General features: G+C 40.2%; 2 protein-coding genes across 2 annotated transcripts in view; both read left to right on the forward strand.

The window, feature by feature from the left end:
• Positions 1 to 162: 162 nt before the first annotated feature.
• Positions 163 to 8237, forward strand: slc2a8 (solute carrier family 2 member 8; the record flags this gene model as incomplete). Its single annotated transcript, XM_035658432.1, is given in 9 exon segments — positions 163 to 325; positions 1245 to 1451; positions 2107 to 2206; positions 4009 to 4220; positions 4474 to 4623; positions 5043 to 5151; positions 5405 to 5581; positions 6177 to 6322; positions 6606 to 8237. Coding segments are annotated over 9 exon segments (1411 nt in total), but the record flags the coding sequence as incomplete, so codon positions are not given.
• Positions 8238 to 10013: 1776 nt separating this feature from the next.
• The window catches only part of LOC118325839 (protein HIRA), a 13477-nt gene continuing 1197 nt past the window's right edge, over positions 10014 to 22293 (forward strand). The window contains exons 1-24 of the mRNA XM_035658678.1: positions 10014 to 10335; positions 12011 to 12073; positions 12306 to 12416; positions 12825 to 12915; positions 13094 to 13188; positions 13378 to 13473; positions 14090 to 14250; positions 14477 to 14644; positions 14732 to 14845; positions 15517 to 15587; positions 15761 to 15866; positions 16229 to 16450; positions 16928 to 17013; positions 17860 to 18060; positions 18285 to 18428; positions 18532 to 18745; positions 19074 to 19181; positions 20082 to 20230; positions 20418 to 20579; positions 20914 to 20972; positions 21237 to 21342; positions 21457 to 21579; positions 21682 to 21845; positions 22003 to 22091. Coding sequence (XP_035514571.1) covers positions 10299 to 10335; positions 12011 to 12073; positions 12306 to 12416; positions 12825 to 12915; positions 13094 to 13188; positions 13378 to 13473; positions 14090 to 14250; positions 14477 to 14644; positions 14732 to 14845; positions 15517 to 15587; positions 15761 to 15866; positions 16229 to 16450; positions 16928 to 17013; positions 17860 to 18060; positions 18285 to 18428; positions 18532 to 18745; positions 19074 to 19181; positions 20082 to 20230; positions 20418 to 20579; positions 20914 to 20972; positions 21237 to 21342; positions 21457 to 21579; positions 21682 to 21845; positions 22003 to 22091 — 2940 coding nt within the window. The 5' untranslated portion in view covers positions 10014 to 10298. The remainder of the gene's footprint in view (positions 10336 to 12010; positions 12074 to 12305; positions 12417 to 12824; positions 12916 to 13093; positions 13189 to 13377; positions 13474 to 14089; positions 14251 to 14476; positions 14645 to 14731; positions 14846 to 15516; positions 15588 to 15760; positions 15867 to 16228; positions 16451 to 16927; positions 17014 to 17859; positions 18061 to 18284; positions 18429 to 18531; positions 18746 to 19073; positions 19182 to 20081; positions 20231 to 20417; positions 20580 to 20913; positions 20973 to 21236; positions 21343 to 21456; positions 21580 to 21681; positions 21846 to 22002; positions 22092 to 22293) is intronic.

Consider the following 22293-nt stretch of genomic DNA (forward strand, 5'->3'; position numbering starts at 1 on the left):
AAGTTGGTGTACTTACTCTACAAGTATGGATTAAACTGTGTTTGTATCACTCTTAGTGTTTCAACTGTTAATACTTACTTTTATAATATTAAAAGTAATGTAACTGAATAGACAGAATATAAATTACATTATTTAAAACTCTGTTCCTCTTTCTCTCCACAGTAAAGTGAAGAACAAGAATTTGTACCTGGCAACGTTTGCGTCCGTTCTGGGTCCCATGAGTTTCGGGTTTGTGTTGGGATACAGCTCTCCCGCCATTCCTGAACTAACCAAGATTGCTGACCCTCGGCTGCGGCTGGACGATAACCAGGCCTCCTGGTTTGGGGTATGACGGCAGCTATAATGATTTAATATCACATGCCTCAAAGCAGAACAGCTGTTAGACAGTGCATTTTTAATTCATCAGCAGTTTTATGTCATCACATGTTGTCCCAACTGACCTCGTTGGAGTTCAAAACCTAATTACAGTATAAAGACGTAGAGAAAAGAGCTCATAGTAACAGAATCCAAATGCAATTAAAATAAAAGATTTGCCAACTTACTAATATTTTAAGCTAAATTTGGATTAGTTCCTGAAAATTTGCAGAAGTTATTTAAAGTAGCTGATAAGGCTAATAAACATTTAAATTTCTCACTCATTCAGACACTAGAATAAAAAGACAGACAGTGAGTATAGCGCACTCTATAGGAAATATAGCATATGTTAGGTCTGGTTCTTTGATTAATGAGTAAAAGATAGAGTAGTAATGTAGTAGTAATGTCAGGTGACTGAACTCTCACAGGTCAATCATCAGGACAAATAAATGAACAACTGTGTTAGAAAATGTGTGGTTCTTTGATTAATGAGTAAAAGGTAGAGGCCTGTACTACTGAAAGAGAGAAGTCAACTACGACTCCCAAGGTGCATTTCACACACATCCAATCATCAAACGTCAATATTAGTTTAATGATTGCGGCTTCTTTTTATACATTGAATGTGTATAGTTATTCCTGTTAAATGGGTATTTGTGTGAGGACATGCTGGCCTGGTCTTATAAAATGAAATTAGCATCATAGGTAAACATGACTGAAGGGTTTAAACAGAAAACCTAGTCAGCAAAAAATAGCAGATTTGAACTATTTGAAATGGCAATAATTTACCAACTCTAGTTCTTACATGTGCTTAACTTGGAGTATTAAAAATGTAAAATGCTGATAAATGTATAGAAGTCATTTCCTGAAGCTCTGTGTTGGTTGTCTTTCAGTCCATAGTGACAGTGGGAGCAGCGGCCGGCGGCCTGCTGGGCGGTTGGATGGTGGGGAAGATCGGCAGGAAGCTCAGTCTGATGTTCTGCTCACTGCCATTCGTCTTTGGCTTTACCATCATCATCGCAGCACAGAACATATGGATGCTGTACATCGGCAGAGTGCTCACCGGCCTCGCCAGCGGGGTCACGTCACTGGTCGTCCCGGTAAGGATTCAGGTTCCTGCTTCATCCTCATTCCATCCTAGCACTGACATGGCGTGGATTTTCTTTGTCTTTTTCTTGCTTTCCTCTGTTGGTGTTCATACTGTGATTTTCTGCCCTGTGGACATCAGCTTCACTATGAATACACACACATTAAAAGTCAGATTACTTCGAGCAGTCGGTTTTAGTCAGCCATTTGCTTCCTTGGTGTGAATGCTCTGAAACATCCAGTTTAACAGCAGTTAATCTGCAATTATAAAGTCATTCATCATTTTAAAGTCATTTTTAGGCTTCAATATTTAGAAAACATGAAAATCTCTGAAACATAAAAATTGTTAATTGCTAGAATATATTTTGTTATATGAATGACTTTAGTAAGATAATTGATTAATCATTGACGAAAAATATACTAGTATATTCAAGTATGTATAAAGCAAAAATTTCAAACATCCTATGGTTTTAGCTTCTCGCATGTGAGCATTTGCTGTGTTTCTTTATTTTATATCATGGTAAATTTAATATGTTTGAGTTTGAATGACAAAAAAAGGACATAATAATTTAAGGACATAATTTTGGACGCTGGTAACTTTTGATGTTTACTTTCCTCTATTTTTGTGGTTTTATGAACCATCCTCCTGTGTAATTTTTCTTCTTACAGCTGTATATCTCTGAGATGGCACACGAGCGGGTACGTGGGACATTAGGCTCCTGTGTGCAACTCATGGTGGTGCTAGGCATCATGGGAGTGTATCTCGCAGGTATGTAAGCTCAGCTTTGAGGTGTTTATGGTGTCCTTGAATCTCATTTTGTTAAGTCTGACCACAGGTTATTGAAACTGGCTAAATGTTTAGATGAACAGAAGAACGAAGGTTCATACCATACAGAATATAAAGCCCCCTGTGACAAATTGTGAATTTGGGTCTTGTGAATATATTTTGACTTGACTTGACAAGAGAAGCGCAACCACAAGGTTACTCTAACAGAGCAGTTTACAATCTGTAAATCATTAAGAGCTTTCCATGATATAACCTCTAATGTTACAACATCCTGCATTATATACATAATGCAGAGCTATAAACCTGCTCTTTTATCTGAAACTATGTAATATTTTTGCTCTTTCTGGTTATTATCTATTACATATTAGCTCTGTCAAACACCCTGTGCAACACGACTTTGTTTAAAGTGCTTTTTTCTGAGGTTGTGCTGTTTTAAACCTGTGGATCAAAGGTTGTGAAGAACAGATGACCAAAACCTGGCCATCATGTGATGTGATCAGGCTCAGATATGATCTGCCTCTTCGACAGCAGCCTCACTGGTTGCCCTTTGTGAAAGTAGCTGCTTCTCACTAATGTAGTTAGCTGCATGCCATTCACGTTTACTCAATAGAAGCTGGTGAGTCACATGAGATGGGTTGTCTCATGTTAGAGGACAGTGAAAAAATATATGGTTGTTATAACATTTGGGTTGAATGGCCCTTTAATGTGTAAAGCGTTTGGTATTTATTTAGTCGATACTATATAAAGGACAAGTTAGCAAATGATTCAATTAACTAAAGTTCCTAAATTTTATGGTACATTTGTACCTCGGTCAGTATGAAGAGAAAGTAATCCCCAGATGGAATAGCTTTATGTAGAATGGGAAAATATGTTCCATGTAATCATGTTTATCAGCAATAACTGTTAGTTTGCAAGCTAGAAAAATAAAAGAAACTGTCACAAACCAGCAGCTGTTCAGCACATAGATGAGCAATGAGATCGTTGTAGAAAATTCAGTGGAACAATCAGATCAGCCGAGAAGCATATTTTTAGATGCAGCAGATGCAGACGTTCGTGAGGAAACCTGGACTTAACAAAGCTCCACTGTGTGCTGCAGTCTTCAGTCTGTTGTGTACAGTTCAATGCCAGGCATGACACCTCTGGAGAAAAACTCACATCTTCTTGGGTCAAAAAATGGGGACTAGGGGACAAAGGACACTGATGTCATGTGTGAATTTTGATATTTATATTATTGGGAGGCCCCTTGAATCCTCAAGGCGTTCAGGATCCTTCAACATCCTCTCAGTCTGTTACCTGATCATATTCTTAAAGTTTAAGAACCTATATAATTGTGTAACACTTGTTAAGTATGGAAATAAGAATTTAAAACATGAGAGAAAAGAGAAGAGAAATGTTATGTTATTTGCTAAACTTGAAAACAGTATGTAAAAGGGAAGGTGGGCAACTCGAGGTTGAAAGATCAAGATGTCTTTGTTCATATATGTTGTTCCACACTTCATTTCTGCTGGGTGCCATTGTTTTGTCAGTATTGTATTTGTTGTTTTTACTCCATAATATGTTAATATGGTGTAAATATCTTGATCTCACATATTGTTGCGTGATGGATGAACTGATAGACTGAGGCTGATCCATAATCTGTCCTGGATAGAGCTGAGACAACTAGTCGATTAGTTGATCGGCAGCCAATTCGTAACTCCTGTGTTTTCACAATCACATACATTTTTACCAAAATTTCAAAATAATGTCTGAATCCAGCTTCTGAGCGATATGAACTCATCCTGCAGGTCTTTTCCTGGACTGGCGCTGGCTGGCAATCTGCAGCTCCATCCCGCCTACACTGCTGATGGTCTGTATGTGCTTCATGCCAGAGACGCCCCGCTTCCTGCTGTCACAGGGCAAGAGGCGGGAGGCTGAGGAGGCTCTACGCTTTCTGCGAGGACCGGACGCTCCTGTCGAATGGGAGTGCGCCCGCATTGAGGACGCCTGTGATGAGCAGGCAAGTCCGTGGTTGGTTGGCGTGGCTGTGATGTGGTGGACAGTGTCTGCTGTGAGAATGTGGTTTGTGATTGAGCAGAGGTGGAACAGAGACAGGTACTGAGTGAAGTCACCACAGGAAATGCTGCAGAAACCAAAGACTCAAATCAACAAATGACCAGAAAATTTTAGACCGCACCAAGTCAAAGGGTCAAACAGCAGTCGCAGACACTCAAATGCCTCGCTGATTGTATCGTCTTTTTGTTTTGTCTCAGGGCTCCAGTTTCCATATGTCAGACCTGAAAGACCCTGGTGTCTACAAGCCTCTGGTGATCGGCGTCATGCTGATGTTATTTCAGCAGATGACGGGGATCAATGCTATCATGTTCTACGCTGAGAGCATATTTGAACAGGCACATTTTAAGGTGAGGTTTAACTTATTATTTACTGGTAAATTAACACAGCAGAATACAACCATAATTGGCCTGTTCTTACCAAAACCACTCCACGTTGGTCTTTAAGAACAAAGAATAATAAGAACAATAAAAAAATCATCAATCGAAACCATGATGAATCTACTGTTTGTATGACACAACTACCTGTTCTTATCAGTAATTAAACTTTAATATAGTACTGTATCTATTTTAAACTACAACTGAATCTAAATGCAAACAAAAAGTACATTTTAAAAGATAAACTGACAAAACTTCAACTAGAAATTCCACACAGAAAGGAAACTGCAACCATGTGTGAACACATCAGAAAGCACTTTTTGTCAATTTTGGGTGAAAACACAGTTTTGTCTTGTTGAAAGTTTACATGTGAAAGTTTTGTTGTTTTTCAGGAGAGTGACCTGGCCTCAGTGATCGTGGGTCTGATTCAGGTCGTCTTTACAGGAGTGGCAGCGCTGATCATGGACAAAGCAGGAAGGAAAGCTCTTCTCATTATCTCAGGTATTTTCAGTCAAGTTAATATTTTAAACTAATTCTTTTTTTAATAGCAGAAAATTCTCATCTCATTTACTCTTGTGTCTCTACTATTGACTCTTATAAAGAAAATACAAACATTTATTTGAAGTATTTTATTTCCTTTTATTTAATTGGATAGTGGTTTTGGGTGTTGGAATAACATAATTTAATCTCTTTAGTACCAGACAAGAGTGCCAAGTCATGACTGATTTTGTTTGTTTTCCCATTAACAACCAAGGTGTTGCCATGGCAATCAGCACCACAGCGTTCGGGGTTTACTTCTACCTGATGTCCAAACTTCACAGCACCACGTCGCTGAGCCTCTTGATGTTGGACATCCAGAGCAAAGCTGGCGAAGAACCCCATGCTGACCTGGCCTGGCTGGCCCTGGCCAGCATGGCGGTCTTCATCACTGGTGAGATCCATTAATCCAGTCAAAGTTACTGAAGCCAACTAATCAGCAGAATGCAAGATTTTATATTTAAATGTTCAGGTCAAAGTGGATATTTCTGACGCAATATCTGAGCTAAATTTGGGTGTCATCTGCAAAGCGTCTAATGTCACAAAAGGAATAAATCAACTTAGACAAAACTTAGGGCAACCACACAGTAAGGAAATATTGATACACTTGAGTATGTGTGTTAAGTGTTTTAAGTTCTCAAAAACATTGATTTGTGTGTATAAACCCCTAACCGCTGTTGTAAAAATAAACGGAAGGCTATGATGTTGGATATTACAGGGATTGTGAGAAATACAAATGCAGATCCCACAGTTCAGATTTTATTCATATGATAGTGTTTTCTTTATACTATGACAGTTTTCTTAAAATGAAATTCGTTTTTAATCGCAATATACCGCCGTGCTTACAGTATTGCAGTATATATAATTGTAACCCCTGCATTTTGATACGTATCGTATCGCCAGATTCTTGACAATGCACAGCCCTATTACACAGGTGATTGTCAAGAGCATATGGATCGTACTACATTAATAATTGTTACTGTGTCCAGGTTTTGCGCTTGGTTGGGGCCCGATCCCATGGCTGGTCATGTCGGAGATTTTCCCAGCCAAAGTGAGGGGGGTAGCCAGCGCTGTCTGCGTCCTCACCAACTGGACTATGGCGTTCATCGTCACTAAAACCTTTCAAGACATGATGGTGAGTGCTCATCAGGACACTATTTGAAGGGTTTTGGTTAAAAATACATTTTGGGACGTTAAATTTTTTTATGGGAGGCCTGATAGGACATGGGTAAAGATATTGTTTTTGGTCATTCACTGTCCATTCAACTTAAAGCTTTTTATTTGCAAATCAGCAAATTATTTGATAATTAATAAATAATAATACAGTCCTGTTGCCTTCTTGTGTGTTTTGGTATGTATTGTGAAACTTTCCGACATCACTGAGACATCCATGTCTTTATAACTGCAAACTCTTTCAGAGTATTCTAACCAGCGCTGGAACCTTCTGGCTCTTCGCCTGTATGTGCATCCTCAACGTCATCTTCACCATCGCCTTCATCCCAGAAACCAAGGGCAAGACACTTGAGCAGATCGAAGCCACTTTCAGAGGGACATCAGGTTCCTGAAGCCCCCCCCTTCTGCTAAGAAAACATCACATGTAAAAAACAAACAAACAACAAAACAAAAAGTGTCAACTGACACTGTGTGGGCATTTTACAAAACCTTTCTATACCTATAAAGCTATGAAGCTTGATTGAAAACTTTCTTATCACACACTAATACAACAGCACTGTAATAACTCTTGAAATTATCTTATCTCTTACAATGTTAATTTTTTGTTCAGACTGTTTCAGGGAGGTGCTGATTCAAATGTGTGATCATTTTGGAGGATGCAAGTTAAGGTGCTGCTGAACTGAGAGGTGTTGCTAATATTTGTCCATCCCATATATATATCAATGAGGTCTGCCTATACTGGTGACTGGTTGTAAATCATCTGTTTCTGCAGGAAGTCTGACCTCCAACATTAAACTATTTAATAATCAGGCCATTAAATACAGTTTTCCGCATGTGAAATCCTTTGAATATGTTCTTGTGCTGAGAAAAAACATCTCTAACCACAACAAAATAAGAAATGGGTTTCAAAATTAGACTAAAACACTCTTTTAAACACTGTTGTAGAGTGACTCCCAGTGAGCAGATTCAGTGCAGTTTTAGTGTCAAAACAGTTGGACTGGATGGGACACTTGAGACTGGTGGAGAGGAACTGGCATCCTCAGTGCTGCTACCTCTAGCAAGACAACTCTACACTGCCCCCTGCAGGTCTCACTGCTGTAGCTCTCCTCTAAATCTGATCTCTGATCAGCAAAGTTTTTCTGCACAGGTTTAAAATTTCCTTTTGTGGGCAGTTTGACAGTTACCCACCTTTATAGAAAGCTATACTAAACTAAACTGAAAATCATGTACATAGTAAAAGTTATATAACACTGGGGTCTTGGATTCTCTACTGTTAAGTAACAAAGGTATACTCCACCCCAAATTGTTCCTTTGAGTGTCAAAAAGAGAAAAGAGGCTGTTAAGCTTGAATTAATATCAGGTATCCATAGTTGTTTCTCAAACCACTGCTGCAGCATATTTCTAATGATCACCGATGTTCCATTTTTAAACCAGTTATGGTTTAAAACACAGGATCTGTCTTAATCCTCACATTTGTTATTTCAGTGGGTTAAACTTTTTCTATACTAACAATATGTTTGATCAAAGATAAGCTGGTACAATGCTATAACAGAGTGTAGGGAACACATAGTTTTTAAAACAGTATTGGTATTCATGTGATTCAGTGCCAATGCATCAGAATTATTTTCTCCTTTTACTAGATGAGAATAATGTCCGGTGTCCTTGCACCTTCTACTCGAAACAAAGTGCGTCTTTGAAGGAATTTTGCAGAAACTTTATTGCACTGATGTTTTGGGAAGTGAGTTTGCTGTTTACACTGACTGTAAATGTAACTGTGCGGTTTACATCATCAGAGAAATGAAGTGAAACTAAACAGATTCTGTCATGCAAAACTATGAACAAATAAAATTACAAACTGTAAAGTATCGTACAAGCAAGATTCTGGGTGTGTTTTTGTAATGTTTTTTTAGTAAACATTTTCACTTGGGGTACTCTTAAACAAAATATTTTAAACATGTCTTATCTGACTTCTACACGCTTCACATAGTTATTATTTCATACTCAAGAAGACGTGACTTCTTTGAAGAAAAAAAATTATCTGACTATTTTTGTAACTCTTTTTTACAGTTCATATGATTTTATGCCCTTCTTTTTTCCTTTTTTACTCATTTGTCTCTCTATTGGAATAAATGACTGTATGTTTGTATTGTTTGTTTGCAATGTGTTCTTTGAAGCTATGAAATAGATATAATTAATTCCACGCTTTATACCCTTTTTCTGCTGGGCTGGCTGGGTGTTTCACTCATAATTTAGTCTGGACAGGATGAAATGATGCTCTTTGTTCCCAATTCTCCGCCATGAATTTCCCAACTTGTGTTCATTATCCCGGTGTAAAACTGAATCATACCATTAACTGTGTTCTTCAATAAAATCCCTGAGCTGTGTGTTATGCAGTAATGATTCAAGGATCTTCAGCTTTATTATTATTTTAACCGCCATGTTATGCACACGGTAGAAAGACATCAGTGCAATCATATTAAAGCAAATACAAAATTCTGGCAGGATGATGTATTTATCTAAAATACATGGATTCAAAAAGATAATCCTTTTAAAAAACTAATTCCAGGTGCCGAATGGTTGCTTGGTGGGATACAATCCAGCTATAAAGAACTGTATGATTTTATGACTTATTAATGTTTATCATTTTTTTTTTTTGTATATATATTTTGGTTTTACAGGTAGCATAAAGGGAACGAAAACTGGAATATCATTATACATACATAAATAACCTTGTATCCTTGTATATATTGAAATTGTCTGTAAAAAGAAACTTTAGATTTTATTCATTACTAATTAAATTACCATCTCTTTAAGGGCTGAAATAGAAAATAGGTTAAAAGTTGTGCAAACATGTACACCTAATATAAAAACCAGCTGCAATATGTCTTTTTGTTCATATGAGATATTAGGCTCATAGCAGGCCATTTTTAAAACATTTGTTTTATTACGATAACATTAGTAAATACAAATTAGGCTGTATTTTGTATTTTATGTATGTTTTTATGAACCTCTCATAAATCCCAGTTTCATTTGTCATTTATAACAACAATTTATTGTTTCTGCGTCTGAACAATAAGATATGTTTTCAAAAAACTTTACTTAAAACTGTATTGTTTGAGAGCCAAAACTGCCCTCAGAGGCATCTTGCCCTAAATGTTCTGTAACTTTTTACATCTTAAACCACCAAATTACAAAATACCTTATAAAGTGACACCCAATTTAAACACATTGTGCAAACTCCAAGAACAGCTGCATTAGTTGGAAACAAATTGTCATAATACATTCATAATACAAAGAGAAAAACACATAAAAAAAACAACGATTTAGGGCATGCGTTTATCACTTTGTAATGCATCTAATTGTTTCTACCTTTCACCTTATCATTTAAATGACCCACTGCCTCCTCATACTTTTCTTGACATTTTAAATTCTGCGTTTGCGCACTAACGCTTATATAATTTTTCAAAATAAAAGCCGTATCAAGAAGATTTTACACCGACGTAACAAATATGATTCTTTTTGCTCTCGGGTTTAATTAGTTACAGTGAAAAGAACACTAAAACATAATACCGACTGTTTTTTTCCCACTATATCTTTTAAAAAATGTACAAAGTTCCCCCCTCTGGAATTATTGTGACAGCTTCCCTGAACGTTTTTCCGGTCCGCGGTCAAAAGTAACGGAAACAGTTCCAGAGCTGCGTGGTGTCACCTCGCCTGTCGTCCGGGCCGCCTGTCTGCCGCCGCTCGGCTCGGAGTCCCGGGGATGCTGCTGCTGCTGCTGCTGCAAGGATGGAGTTGAATCACAAAAACAACAAAGTGTCGGACAGAGTTTGAGACAAAGAGAAGGGGGTTAGCGTTAGTTCTCCAACTCAACTGAAGGCTGGATGGATTGTTTGTTGATAATAACATAGGAGGAAATTAAAACAATCTGGTAGAAAATGAAGCTGCTGAAGCCGAGCTGGGTGAGCCACAACGGTAAGCTTGTGCAGGAATCTGTTGGACCAAGTTGGGCTTTTGTTGTCGGAGGAGGGTGAATTGATAAGGAGGCATGATGGTGGTGGGGTCGACACTTGTTTGACCCGTTTGTCACCTAATAGTCCCTCCCAAACCAGACTGAACTCAACAGCTGAACACACACAGCGGGTGTTTTTGTCATTATCAGTGTTACTCCTCGCTTTTCCATATGTACCAATGTTTGCTAACCGTAGCTAACGTTAGCTAGCTAGTTAGCCCCCCCGGCTAGCTCAGATGCCCTGACGCTAGCTAACTTACCTGCCAGTTGACCCATGTCGAAGTTACTGCCTCAAAGTGACTTGATGTTTGGTGTTTTTGGCGTCCCATACGACATTTTAGTGACGGTGACCAAGCTCGACATGCAGCTGAAAAAGTGTCTCCAAGCTGTCAGTTTGTAAAGTTAACCGTTAGAGAGATGGCCTGAATTTAGGTTGCAGCTAACGACACTGTCATTAGTGTAGTCGTATGTTTCTATGGCGACGTTTTTATCTGACTTAACGGCCCATAACTGGCGACATTTACAGTGGTACGACACGGAGAAAGCAAGCAAATATTGATAATCTGCTGATAAGTGTCTTTAAGTACTAATGCTGGTAGGTTAACACGAGTTACCTTCTTCCTCCAGTGTTCATGTGTCTTCATAACGTCTAGAGAGTCCCTAGAAACACAGGCATGGGTAGATGATGAAGCCAGAAATAAAAACCAAAGCAAAAGCTGCAGTAAAATAATACAATAGGACTGCAATTGTGTTTTATTATCAGTGAATCTGTCCATACTTTACCGTAATATTAATCAAATTACAAATGATAAGTTAATTATGTTATCTATTGAGTGAGACATGCTTTTCCCAAAAGCCAAAGGGACGTCTTCAGATGTGTTATGTCTGACTAACAGTCCAAAAGTCAAAGATACTCAATTGTTAATGATTTAAAACAGAAAAAATGGTCAAATACTCACATTTGAGAAGCTAAAACCAGCAACTTTTCCCCCTCACAAGATGAAATAACATATAGACACACATAAGCAAACACCAAGGGCTTTCATGCTTTGCAAAACCGCTTATTATAATTAAAAGAAATTAGTTTCTAAAGCCTCAATCTGCAATGTATGCTGCTTGTTGTCTCTGCATTGTAACATCTGATCATGATCTGTGTTTTGTTTGACACCTCTAATGTTGCAACACTATTTGTTAGACCTACGTAATATACACAGGGTAAATATAAGTTAGTGGTTTGATTTTTATTTATTTATTTATTTATTGGTATATTGTGTACTTTAACTGTACTTTATGAAGAGAGAGTCGGAAAAATGCTTGACAGCATGTCGATTTAATCCACAGTCACTAACAAAACCATGAAAGAAAGAACACTGTCAGATCTCGTCTTGCTCTGATTTAGCTGTGGAAAAATCACAGAGAAGTTCAGGAATTTTCCAGAAGGCCAACAATATGAAGCCTGGTTTAAAACCACGGATGTCACTGTGATATTCCCGTGTTGAAATGTGTCCCATATAATGTTTCCCAACAACTACTTTCTTTCTTCTGTTCTGCAAAATCACTGTATAGTATCTGTTAGTCTGTGTCTGTGCATCTAGGATTTGATAAATGTCATTAAATGTTGACTTGTGTGTCTCACAGGCAAACCCATATTTTCTGTTGACATCCACCCTGATGGGACAAAGTTTGCAACCGGTGGACAGGGTAAGACCAGCTGTATTGTATCGCTTACTGCCTCTAGCATCGAACCTCTTTCACTGTTAAGATGTTGTGCTTGATGAAGTTCTCGGCTGATGAGACAGTACTAAATGTTCTCCTGCAGCCTCAGACTTCCTCGTCCGTCTCTACTTGTTTGGGGATTTCAGATTAAAACACCAAGATGTCTTAATCGTTGCATTTTTATTTATTTATTTTTTTTTTTATGTATGTATTTCAGGAGAGGATTCTGGCAAGGTGATGATTTGGAACATGGCGCCAGTCCTCCGAGAGGATGACGAGAAGAATGAGAATATTCCCAAAATGCTTTGCCAGATGGACAATCACTTAGGTAACCAGCCATGTTGATTCAGATTAGCCTGTTGAATGTAGAAATGGTTACGTGGTCAATGTAGCCATGCGTAAATGGAGGACCAGTTGGATTCTGATCAGGTAGTCGCTGGTTTGAATCTTTTCCCACATTTTTGTTCTCCACGGAAAACTAATACTGCTCATGTAATAGTGTTCCCTAGAGAAAAAGATTAAAATAACTTCATATTTCCTGCACTACTGCTGAGAAAAACACAGTGCTGTAGTGTGAAAGGACCTAATAAATGTACTAGCAGTCAGATGTAATAATAGGAATGTCTTGCACTGCAGGTATTAATGCCCAGCATAACACACAGCCTCCTCAGCACAAATCCATACACGTTTTATTTAGAACTGGAGTTAGCAAACAAGTGTTTGTTTGTCTCTGCAGCGTGTGTGAACTGTGTGCGCTGGTCCAACAATGGGTTGTACCTGGCATCAGGAGGAGACGACAAGCTGGTCATGGTGTGGAAGAGAGCTGCGTATGTATACACACACACACACACACACAAACTCAAACTGTGCAAATACGGATGGCGATCTTTTTCGATCAGTTCTTTTTTTGACCACAGAAAGTTTTCTATATTGAAAAGAAAGCTGGTGGTTTGAGCTGTTTGGTTTTGACCACGTGTGTGTTTTTTTTTGTTTGTTTTTTGGTAGATTCATCGGCCCAAGCACGGTTTTCGGGTCAAGCAGTAAGCTGGCCAACGTGGAGCAGTGGAGGTGTGTCACAATCCTGAGGAACCACACTGGAGGTAAGACGCACAAAAAAACATTTAAATGCACATTTATACGCATCAGAAACCTCCGACGTGCACACTAATACCTCAACCCACTCATAGAAAGAGGGCTCCATAGTGCTGCTTGAGGTCCAAAACGCCACAGGGAACCTTTGAGGGATGAGGCAGGGATTTCAGTGTGTGTGTGTTTTTTTTTGTTTGCAGATGTGATGGACGTGGCGTGGTCTCCTCATGACGTGTGGCTGGCCTCCTGCAGCGTGGACAACACTATTGTCATCTGGAACGCTCGCAAGTTTCCAGGTAGGAGACACCAAAACCAGAGCTCACCCTTTTTGTAGCATCGCAGCTGGGGAAAAAAATGGATACACGCTAGTCTAGAATTAAAAGTCACTACATTTTAAAAGGTATCATTTGCAAAAATAGAACACCATAAACATTTTTCACAGTTTCACCTGACTGTGTGTTGTTTCATTCATCATAAGCAGAATTTAAAGGATACCACTCTGTGTTGTTTGTATGGTAAATATGACACTACAGTGAGCAACCGCTTAGTGTAGCATAAAGACTGCTACCAGATGAAGTTAAACAATACTTATAATACTAATACACACAAAATACTGAAAACCCTGTATTGCATACTGTATTGTAATTTATATTGCAACAGGTCTGCAACTAAATAAATGTAAATATTCAGTCTACTATCAAAGACAATCAAAGCACATCCACATATTTGAAAAGCTAGAATTTTTGTTTAGAAGTTTAGCTTGAAATGATTAATTAATACTAATTGTATTTCTTAAAAGTGAGCCCATAACACTGTCTTCATTATTACTAACACCATTCAGTATAACCTGCTGATAGAGCATGAAGACATTTCCCTCTTGTCGGCTCATCATCCGTCTCTCTGTCTCTCCAGAGATGGTGACTTGTCTGCGAGGACACACTGGGTTGGTGAAAGGTCTGACGTGGGATCCAGTGGGGAAGTACATTGCCTCCCAGGCCGACGACCACAGCCTCAAAGTGTGGAGGACAGTGGACTGGCAGATGGATGCCAACATCACCAAACCCTTCAGCGAGGTACAGAAACACTGTTGCTGTTGGCTGTGTTTGTTGATGCTGTGAGAGTAGGCAGTTGACATTGTAATGGCTGTATTACAGGGAAACATCTGCTTACGTTTTCACTCATTTATTCAGGTTTTTCGTTGGATCTGTCATATGTCTGTATATTCTCCTGCCAGTTCTGCCACATTTCACCAGTCAGGGTTTGAATCATTTTCTTTTCTTGTCTTTTTCGGTGTCTCAGTGTGGCGGGACGACCCACGTCCTGCGTCTGTCCTGGTCTCCAGATGGTCAGTATCTGGTGTCAGCTCACGCCATGAACAATTCCGGTCCCACCGCTCAGATCGTGGAGAGAGACGGCTGGAAGACTAATATGGACTTTGTGGGCCACCGTAAAGCGGTCACTGTGGTGGTAAGGAAGTTTTAGCCACATGTTCACCGTGCCTTTTACTCACAATCTATCTGTGTACTGATACAGATCTGGTTTCTTTCTCCGTAGAAATTCAACCCAAAGATCTTTAAGAAGAAGCAGAAGAACGGCAGCTCTCCAAAACCAGGCTGTCCGTACTGCTGCTGCGCTGTCGGCAGCAAAGACCGATCACTCTCCGTCTGGGTCCGTTTGTTTAAAAAGTTTTGTTTGTTTATATAGAAAACAGTAATACATACGTTAATTCCAGTGATGAGAGTTCCTCAGTCAAGTTGCAGATTTTCACGGATCAACTCCTGTTTAAACAGATGTGAGAAGCAGCTACTTCTCCTCCTCTACCGTTAAGCTGACAGCGCTATCAGCAGCCGGCAGGAGAGACGCTCCGTGCTGCACTGAAACACTGCCCGCTGCTGCACAGCATGCTGTTCGCTTGTTTATTCAAAGTGTATTAATATTGAACAAGTCACGTGTCCAAATTGCACCAAACTCCACATTACACTGACCTTGGGTTCCCAAAAATACACCTGCCAAGTGTCAATCAGATGAACACACACACACTCATACATACTGACAGACAGAGACCTCCTGTCACTGGAGGTAAAACCAAACCTTTGCATAATAAAAGTTTCCATTTGAATCATCTTAGGCAAACTATCTTATAGGTCACACAATATGAGGCTGTTTAATGTGCTATTAATGAATATATATACTTATTTGGCATATTTCCCACTGGACATTTTGGCCGTTGATATTTTCATCTACGTGTAATACTGACTAAAAGCCTGCATATGTCAGCAAACCCTGGAAGGGATCCTGACAATACTAATGTTGCCTTTCCGTCTGTTTCTCTTCCTCAGCTGACCTCTCTGAAGCGCCCTCTAGTGGTCATCCACGATCTGTTTGATAAATCAATTATGGACATTTCCTGGTGAGTGTTAGATGGGTGTTGTGACACAGTTGGCAACTGGGAGAAGGCTGACGGCCAAACTGTATCCAGTCCTATTCCATACTCTATTATCTATGGTTTGAGACTAAGGAACAGGATTATATGGCATCACTGGTACACCCTCCACATGTCTGAGTTTTCTGTGTGTGTCTCAGGACTTTGACAGGTCTGGGGATGTTGGTGTGTTCGATGGATGGCACTGTAGCCTACCTGGACTTCTCACTTGATGAACTGGGAGATCCGCTAAGTGAGGAGGAGAAGGTTAGACATCATGCAATCACATCTGACAATAAAATACTGAACAGAAAATTAGCTATTTAACTCAATAAACCAAACAAACAAATAAATGACTTAGGCTTAAACTAGATCCTGTTTGCATTCTTTCCTCAGCATCATTAATCTCAAGTGTTTCCCCTCTAATACTAGTTCCCAACCAGTATGTTGTGATAATTTCTTACCAGTTCTTAACTGGTATGAACACCAGAGGACAAGACAGGACAAGACTGCTTATAATACAAGTTCTTTCTTTCTTTATTTGGTTTTTATTTGGCTGTTGGTTTTCCTTCTATCATTCTATTAAGAACCCAAATCAAACATGTTATCTCTATTCCTCTGACAAACAGAACAGCATCCATCAGAACATCTACGGTAAGAGTCTGGCTATAACCAGCACCGAGGCTCAGCTTTCCACCACCATCATCGAGAACCCTGAGATGCTCAAATACCAGCAGGAGCGACAGAACTCGGGCCAGGCCATCTCAGGACCGGGCTGTGCCGGGCCTGAATCTTCAGCCCCCAAACTCAACAGTGTGATGAACGGAGAGTCTCTGGAGGACATCAGGAAGGTGGGAACGTCTTAAAGTTGAACTGCTGTCGGTTTGGTTCAGGAAAAGCAGAGTTCTGTTTAATAATGATATGAATCATAATTTGTTCATTCATGTGTGAATTTTATACACGTATCTGCTCTTAAAATCACTTACTTAATTACTTAATACGCTTCTATGATAAATGCAAGCTAACAGTTTTAGTTAATAAAGGGATTTTCTTGCCAGCATAATAATAAGTCACACAACTTAGTTTCAGACAAAATGCATTCATGTTGGAAAGAGAATATGAAGAAACAGTAACTGAATATATTTACACATTTAGACAGTATGTAGTGATGGCTATCCAAATATATGTGAATGGAGATTCAGATATCAGTGATGTATTAGATATTATGTATGTATATGTATGTTTTATGAGTTCCAGAGCTCCATTTATAAAAGCTGTCAAAACAATTATATTTTTGGAGCTTGATGTTTTATTTTGTCGTCTTGCAGAACCTTCTGAAGAAGCAGGTGGAGACGAGAACCGCAGATGGCAGAAGACGAATCACACCGCTCTGTATCGCTCAGCTGGACACTGGGTAAGAAAACATGAAACCGGACTGTCTGGCTTTCATTGGTGGACAATCAGTAAATCCACCACACATATTAGACGCACCCAACATAAAAAAAAGGTTAATTGTTAGTGCCATACATTTGTGTGCTGTCTTTTGTCAGACACCTCCCCTTGTGTGCCACCTACAATATGTATGGTGTATTTGAAGTGTTTTTGCTTAATAAACCATTTGTGAGGTTAACTAAGATCTATGACAAATCCAACTTGGTCTAACTTGCTGGGAGCTAAAACTACTACTGGCAGAGCTCTTAGGGTCTTTTTAGCTATTTTTAGAGGGTCACACCTCTCCTGCACAACAAGGTAACAGCACAACAGGTCCGATATTGAGTCAAGGATAATTAGACCAGATCTAAAACATCAACAGCTCCAAACAGAGAGAGACACACCAGCACTGGCAGCAGCACCACCAGTTAATGGGCAGCAAAGGTGGAAAATAGCAGCAATACATGTCATTTTTCCTGAACTTAACAGTTCACTCTCTCCCTCCAAAAACACATTTTTCTCCTGACGACGAAAATGATGATGACTCACCACGTGATTAGAGCTGACAGAGATGGATCGGCCAGGGTATTAGACATTGTTGCGTGTATATTGACACACAGACCCCAGACCAGATCCTACCACATCTGATAAGTCTGAATATCATTTGGACCTGACCTGACTGGGGTTGTAGAACCTCAATTAGTTACCAGGAGGTCAAGAACTCTACTTGAGTCAAAGTGACCCCCGACTCATGTTCCTAGCAGTAGTAGCCGTAGCACTAGTAGTGATAGTCATATAAACACAGATCGCTGTCTCTCTTTCTCTGCAGGGATTTCTCTCCAGCTCTGTTCAACAGCGCTCCCATCCTGCCCTCGGGCTCCTCCATGTCCAACCAGCTCACCTCCCAGCTCAGCTCCGATTCCAGCCCAGGACAGGCCTCTTCTCTGGGACTGAGGCCCAGCCACGACCCAATGCTCACCTCGCCTCCAGCCAACAGCATCGCCAAAGGCCTGGAGGACAACAAGGACGGGTACGAGCTGAGAGCAAGCTTTTACTTTTCACTCCTACCCTCTCTGAGATTTGACTCTTTTTCTGTAATTTTCTATCTGTGAATGTTTACTTCCTGACCAGGATTCTCACTCCTAACTCTGTCACTCCCTCTGTCCTCCTCTTCTTTGTTTTTTAGCCTTCGTTTATATTGGCCTTGATCTCCTCATTCCCTCCTTCTCATTTTCTGGTTTCCTTATATTTCAGTGTGAAGCCGTGTCTGCTCCTCACTTCTGCCTCCAAGATCGAGCCAATGAAAGCTCTGGACTCCAGGTTCACAGAGAGGTCAAAGGCCACACCAGGGGTCACAGCCGTCATCTCCTCCATCGCTGGACTCACACCACTAGACAGGTGATTGACTCAGTATAAGTGGAGTTATTGGGTAGAGGTGGACCAAAACTCAAAAAGAGAACGAACTGTAAAAAAAAAATGTATTTTTCTGTTGGTCCGGCAGGCCAAAAGATGGCATCTCTGCCCTAAAAGACATAAAATCCAAAGAAGACACCAGCAGCGACAGCGAGGACAAGATGGCCACCATAAACAAAAACCTGTCGTTCAGCAAGAGGAAGCCCGAGCAGATGGATGGAGGAGAGGTGGTGGAGAAGAGGAAGAAGGGACGGCCCAGGAAAGACAAGATGGCTGCTCCCATCGCCCAACCCTTCACTCAGGTAGAGAGATGGAGGGAAAAGATGAATTTATGTCAGCCTCAATAATCCCGTACATCATTGAATCCTAAGAGATCAACTCATTCCTTTCTAAAAAAACATTAACAGATTATTGACTCTGTTTTAATGGAAAGTCAGTCAAAGCCTTATTAATTTAATATTTTTGAAATCAGAAATATTTCGCAACTAACAGTTTTTTTTAAAACCAAAATAGCAAGTAGAATGGAAAGGTTCTAGTAAAAGCTCCTTTTGTGCAGATGTCCTTGGAATAGATGTACATAGCACCAGAGAGAGAAAAGTGCATGGTTTTTCTTCCTCCTCTTCCTGTCAGATAACTCCTCCAGCAGAGCGGGAGCCCAGCAGGGTGGCAGCTCCTCCAGCTCCTGTAGCTGCTCTCAAACTACCAACGCCAAGTATAAAGAAAGCCTTCAGTCTGCAGGTAACAAACACACTGTGACTTTGACTGTGTGTGTGTGTGTGTGTGTGTGTTTGTTCTTCTGTGAATCCTTCGTGGTAGATTCAACATGTGTTATTGCCAGGAATTTATTCTTAGACCAGAACCACCTATTATGTACGGTTTGTTTTACTCACCTTAAATCATATCCATATTCCCCTAGAAAGTAGGAGGTAGACAGTAACAAAGTCTAATTGTTTTTAAACCAAAGCAATTACTTATTTGTTTTGGGGTTCTTCATATTTTAACTGGCAGGATGGTGTGTTTGCAACCAATATGAAGTGACATATTTGGCATTTTATATTTCTGCTTGAACAATTACAAATTCCAAACTGAAGTTGCAATGATGTTACTGGACATAACAGTCCAGTGCATACGATTTAGGAGGATCTGTTGGCAGAAATAGAATATAATATTCATAGGTATGTTTTCATTAGTGTATTGTAACCTGAAAATAAGAATCGTTGTGTTTCTGTTACCTTAGATTGAGCCATTTTTATCTACAGTGGAAGGCCGCCATGTTGAAGCACCATATTTCTACAGTAACCACAGAACAGACGAACCAAACACTGGCTCTAGTTGAACTAGAATTTTGTGGCCACAAAAGTTTCTCCTTGCGCTTGGTTGAGGCGAGGGGTTTCAGTTTGTTGCGATCAGTAAACACCACTGTTAGTATGTAGTCCACTATGTTTAATGCACTATTCTGCTCTTAATCACCCTCTATCGGTGACAGCATCACCAAAACGGATCTGTTCATGAAAGTCTCCTTTCTACGCACAATGTTCCTATCTAAAGTTTGTTTAGATAGCAGTTTAACATTATGAACATTATTGTTAGGATATGACTGTTTCTTACATACCCGTTGGACAATGTGTCTGTGTGTAGGTGAGCATGGAGCCGTCGGTGTTCCTGGAGGTGGAGAACGAGGTGTCTGTGGTCGCAGGTTCGAAGCTCAGCCAGCTGCGATGCTCCAGAGACGGACGAGACTGGAACACACTGCTGCCCAGCTCAGTGGTCACTGCGGCAGGGAGCAGGTAGGAGGCTCCGCTGATGTCTCGTGTTGTACTGTAAATAAAATAGATACAGCTTGTCTTTATGCTTTAGTTGTTTCACTTGCACCATTGTGGAAAAGTATTTTTCATATGATAAACCCATCATTCAGATTGTATAAACACATTAATGAACAACACTAAATCAGTTTTTGCTCTTCCTACCCCTCAGTGATGTCCTTGCAGTCGCCTGTCAGGACAGGATGTTGTCAGTGTTCTCTTCCTGTGGGCGGCGGCTCCTTCCAGCCATCCAGCTGGCCACACCTGTCTCAGCTGTGCACTGCTCCTCACACTTCGTCATGGTTCTGACTGCTGGTGCAACGCTGTCCGTCTGGTCAGTGCTCATATATTCTGTCAGAAATGTTTTTCTAGATTTAATTTGTATTAATTAGGGATGTTTTTTTAGCATGTCACCCGTTTAAACTAATTTAAGAACATATTTTAAAGGAAGTGTGGTACAAATGCTGGTTCATACTTAAATTGCAGAGATATATTTAAAGAAATATTGATTTATATAGCATATTGTTGACAGATTTGTGTACCAGCTGATAGATTGGCCGTTTCAGTCAAGGGTTTTTATGTTTTTATGAACTATACAAAAGCATTAATGAGTTTGCTGGTGTTTGTGATAAAAACAGTTTGTTCATTTGTTATCCGTCTGTGTTCAGGGATGTTCAGAAACAGAAGGCTCTGGTGAAGAACGAGTCTCTACTGACCATTTTATCTGGTGAGACACTGCAGCATGTTCCTGCTCCTCCTAAAATGAATGAATTTGGAAAGAAAACAAATTAGTCTATTCCTCAAATTTTTAACAATTTTATAAAAAACATTCAACACATGATAATCCATAAGTGTTTATTTTGAAGACTGAGATTTTCTATGAAGATGATGTAAAACCACACTGTATTGACTTAGGCAACTATTTATATCAGTGAGTCTGGAGAATCCAGTCGTGCTATTCTCCCTAAAAGCCTTTTGTTTGTGCCTTTAGGTGCTGACACTACAGTATCTCAGTCTCTGCTGACTCAGCAGGGAGTTCCAGTCATTGGACTGTCCAATGGGAAGTCTTACTGCTTCAGCTCCTCACTGGAGACATGGTGAGAAAGAGTGGAGACGCAGCACGAGGCAGAAACACATTGCTGCCTAAAACAGCTGCTACTAATAATCCAGATCATGATTTCTAATATAAACTTTTTCTGTGTCTCTCTCAGGACTCTGATAGCCGATAAAGGAGACTCTCTCGTCCAGTGTGCTGACTTCAGGAGCTGCTTATCTACCCACGATGCACCTGCATCCTCAGGGCCGTTGGCAGTCATGCAGGGACGCAATCTCAAGTATGACATTAATATTAAATCTCCCATTCTTAACACCAGCGTCTTCCTCCAGATAAAATGTCATAAAGAAGTGAATTTAAAAAATCTGTCTGGTCCCTGCAGTGCTGGTCGTCTGGCGTCCCGCCTCTCGTCCACCCCTCACCACCTGCAGCAGAGCATGACGCTGGCCTTCCTGGAGAATCAGCTGGCATCTGCTCTGACTCTGCAGTCAGCGCAGGAGTATCGCTACTGGCTGCTCATCTACGCCCGTTTCCTCGTCAACGAAGGTACCGGACTGCCACTGTCTAAAGTTTTCACACTTTCTAGAGACTGACAGGGGTATTAAAAAAACCCACAACAAACCAGTTGGATGCTGAGACTAAATGTGTGTGTGTCTGTCTGTCTGTCTGTCTGTCTGTCTGTCTGTTCGTTCGTTCCCTCCAGGCTCAGAGTATCGTCTCAGAGAACTCTGTAAGGAGCTGCTGGGTCCAGTCCACAAATCTGCGTCTACAGCCTGGGAGCCCACCACTCTGGTATGACACTCTACCATGTGCTGGTTGAATTAAAGGCCAATGGTTATTCCTGTTAAACTCTCGTATATGTATGTTCATAAATGCACCTGTACTCCCCAATCTAGTTTTTTGGCCTGATCCAATCCTTTAATATCGCTTGTCTGCTGATACCGAGTCCCAGCTAATGCTTATATTTACCTTAATTAGGGACCGAGCCAGCAAC

This window comes from Morone saxatilis, unplaced genomic scaffold (genome assembly GCF_004916995.1).
Source record: "Morone saxatilis isolate NCDOM2014 unplaced genomic scaffold, NCSU_SB_2.0 Contig16, whole genome shotgun sequence".
Lineage (NCBI taxonomy): Eukaryota > Metazoa > Chordata > Actinopteri > Moronidae > Morone > Morone saxatilis.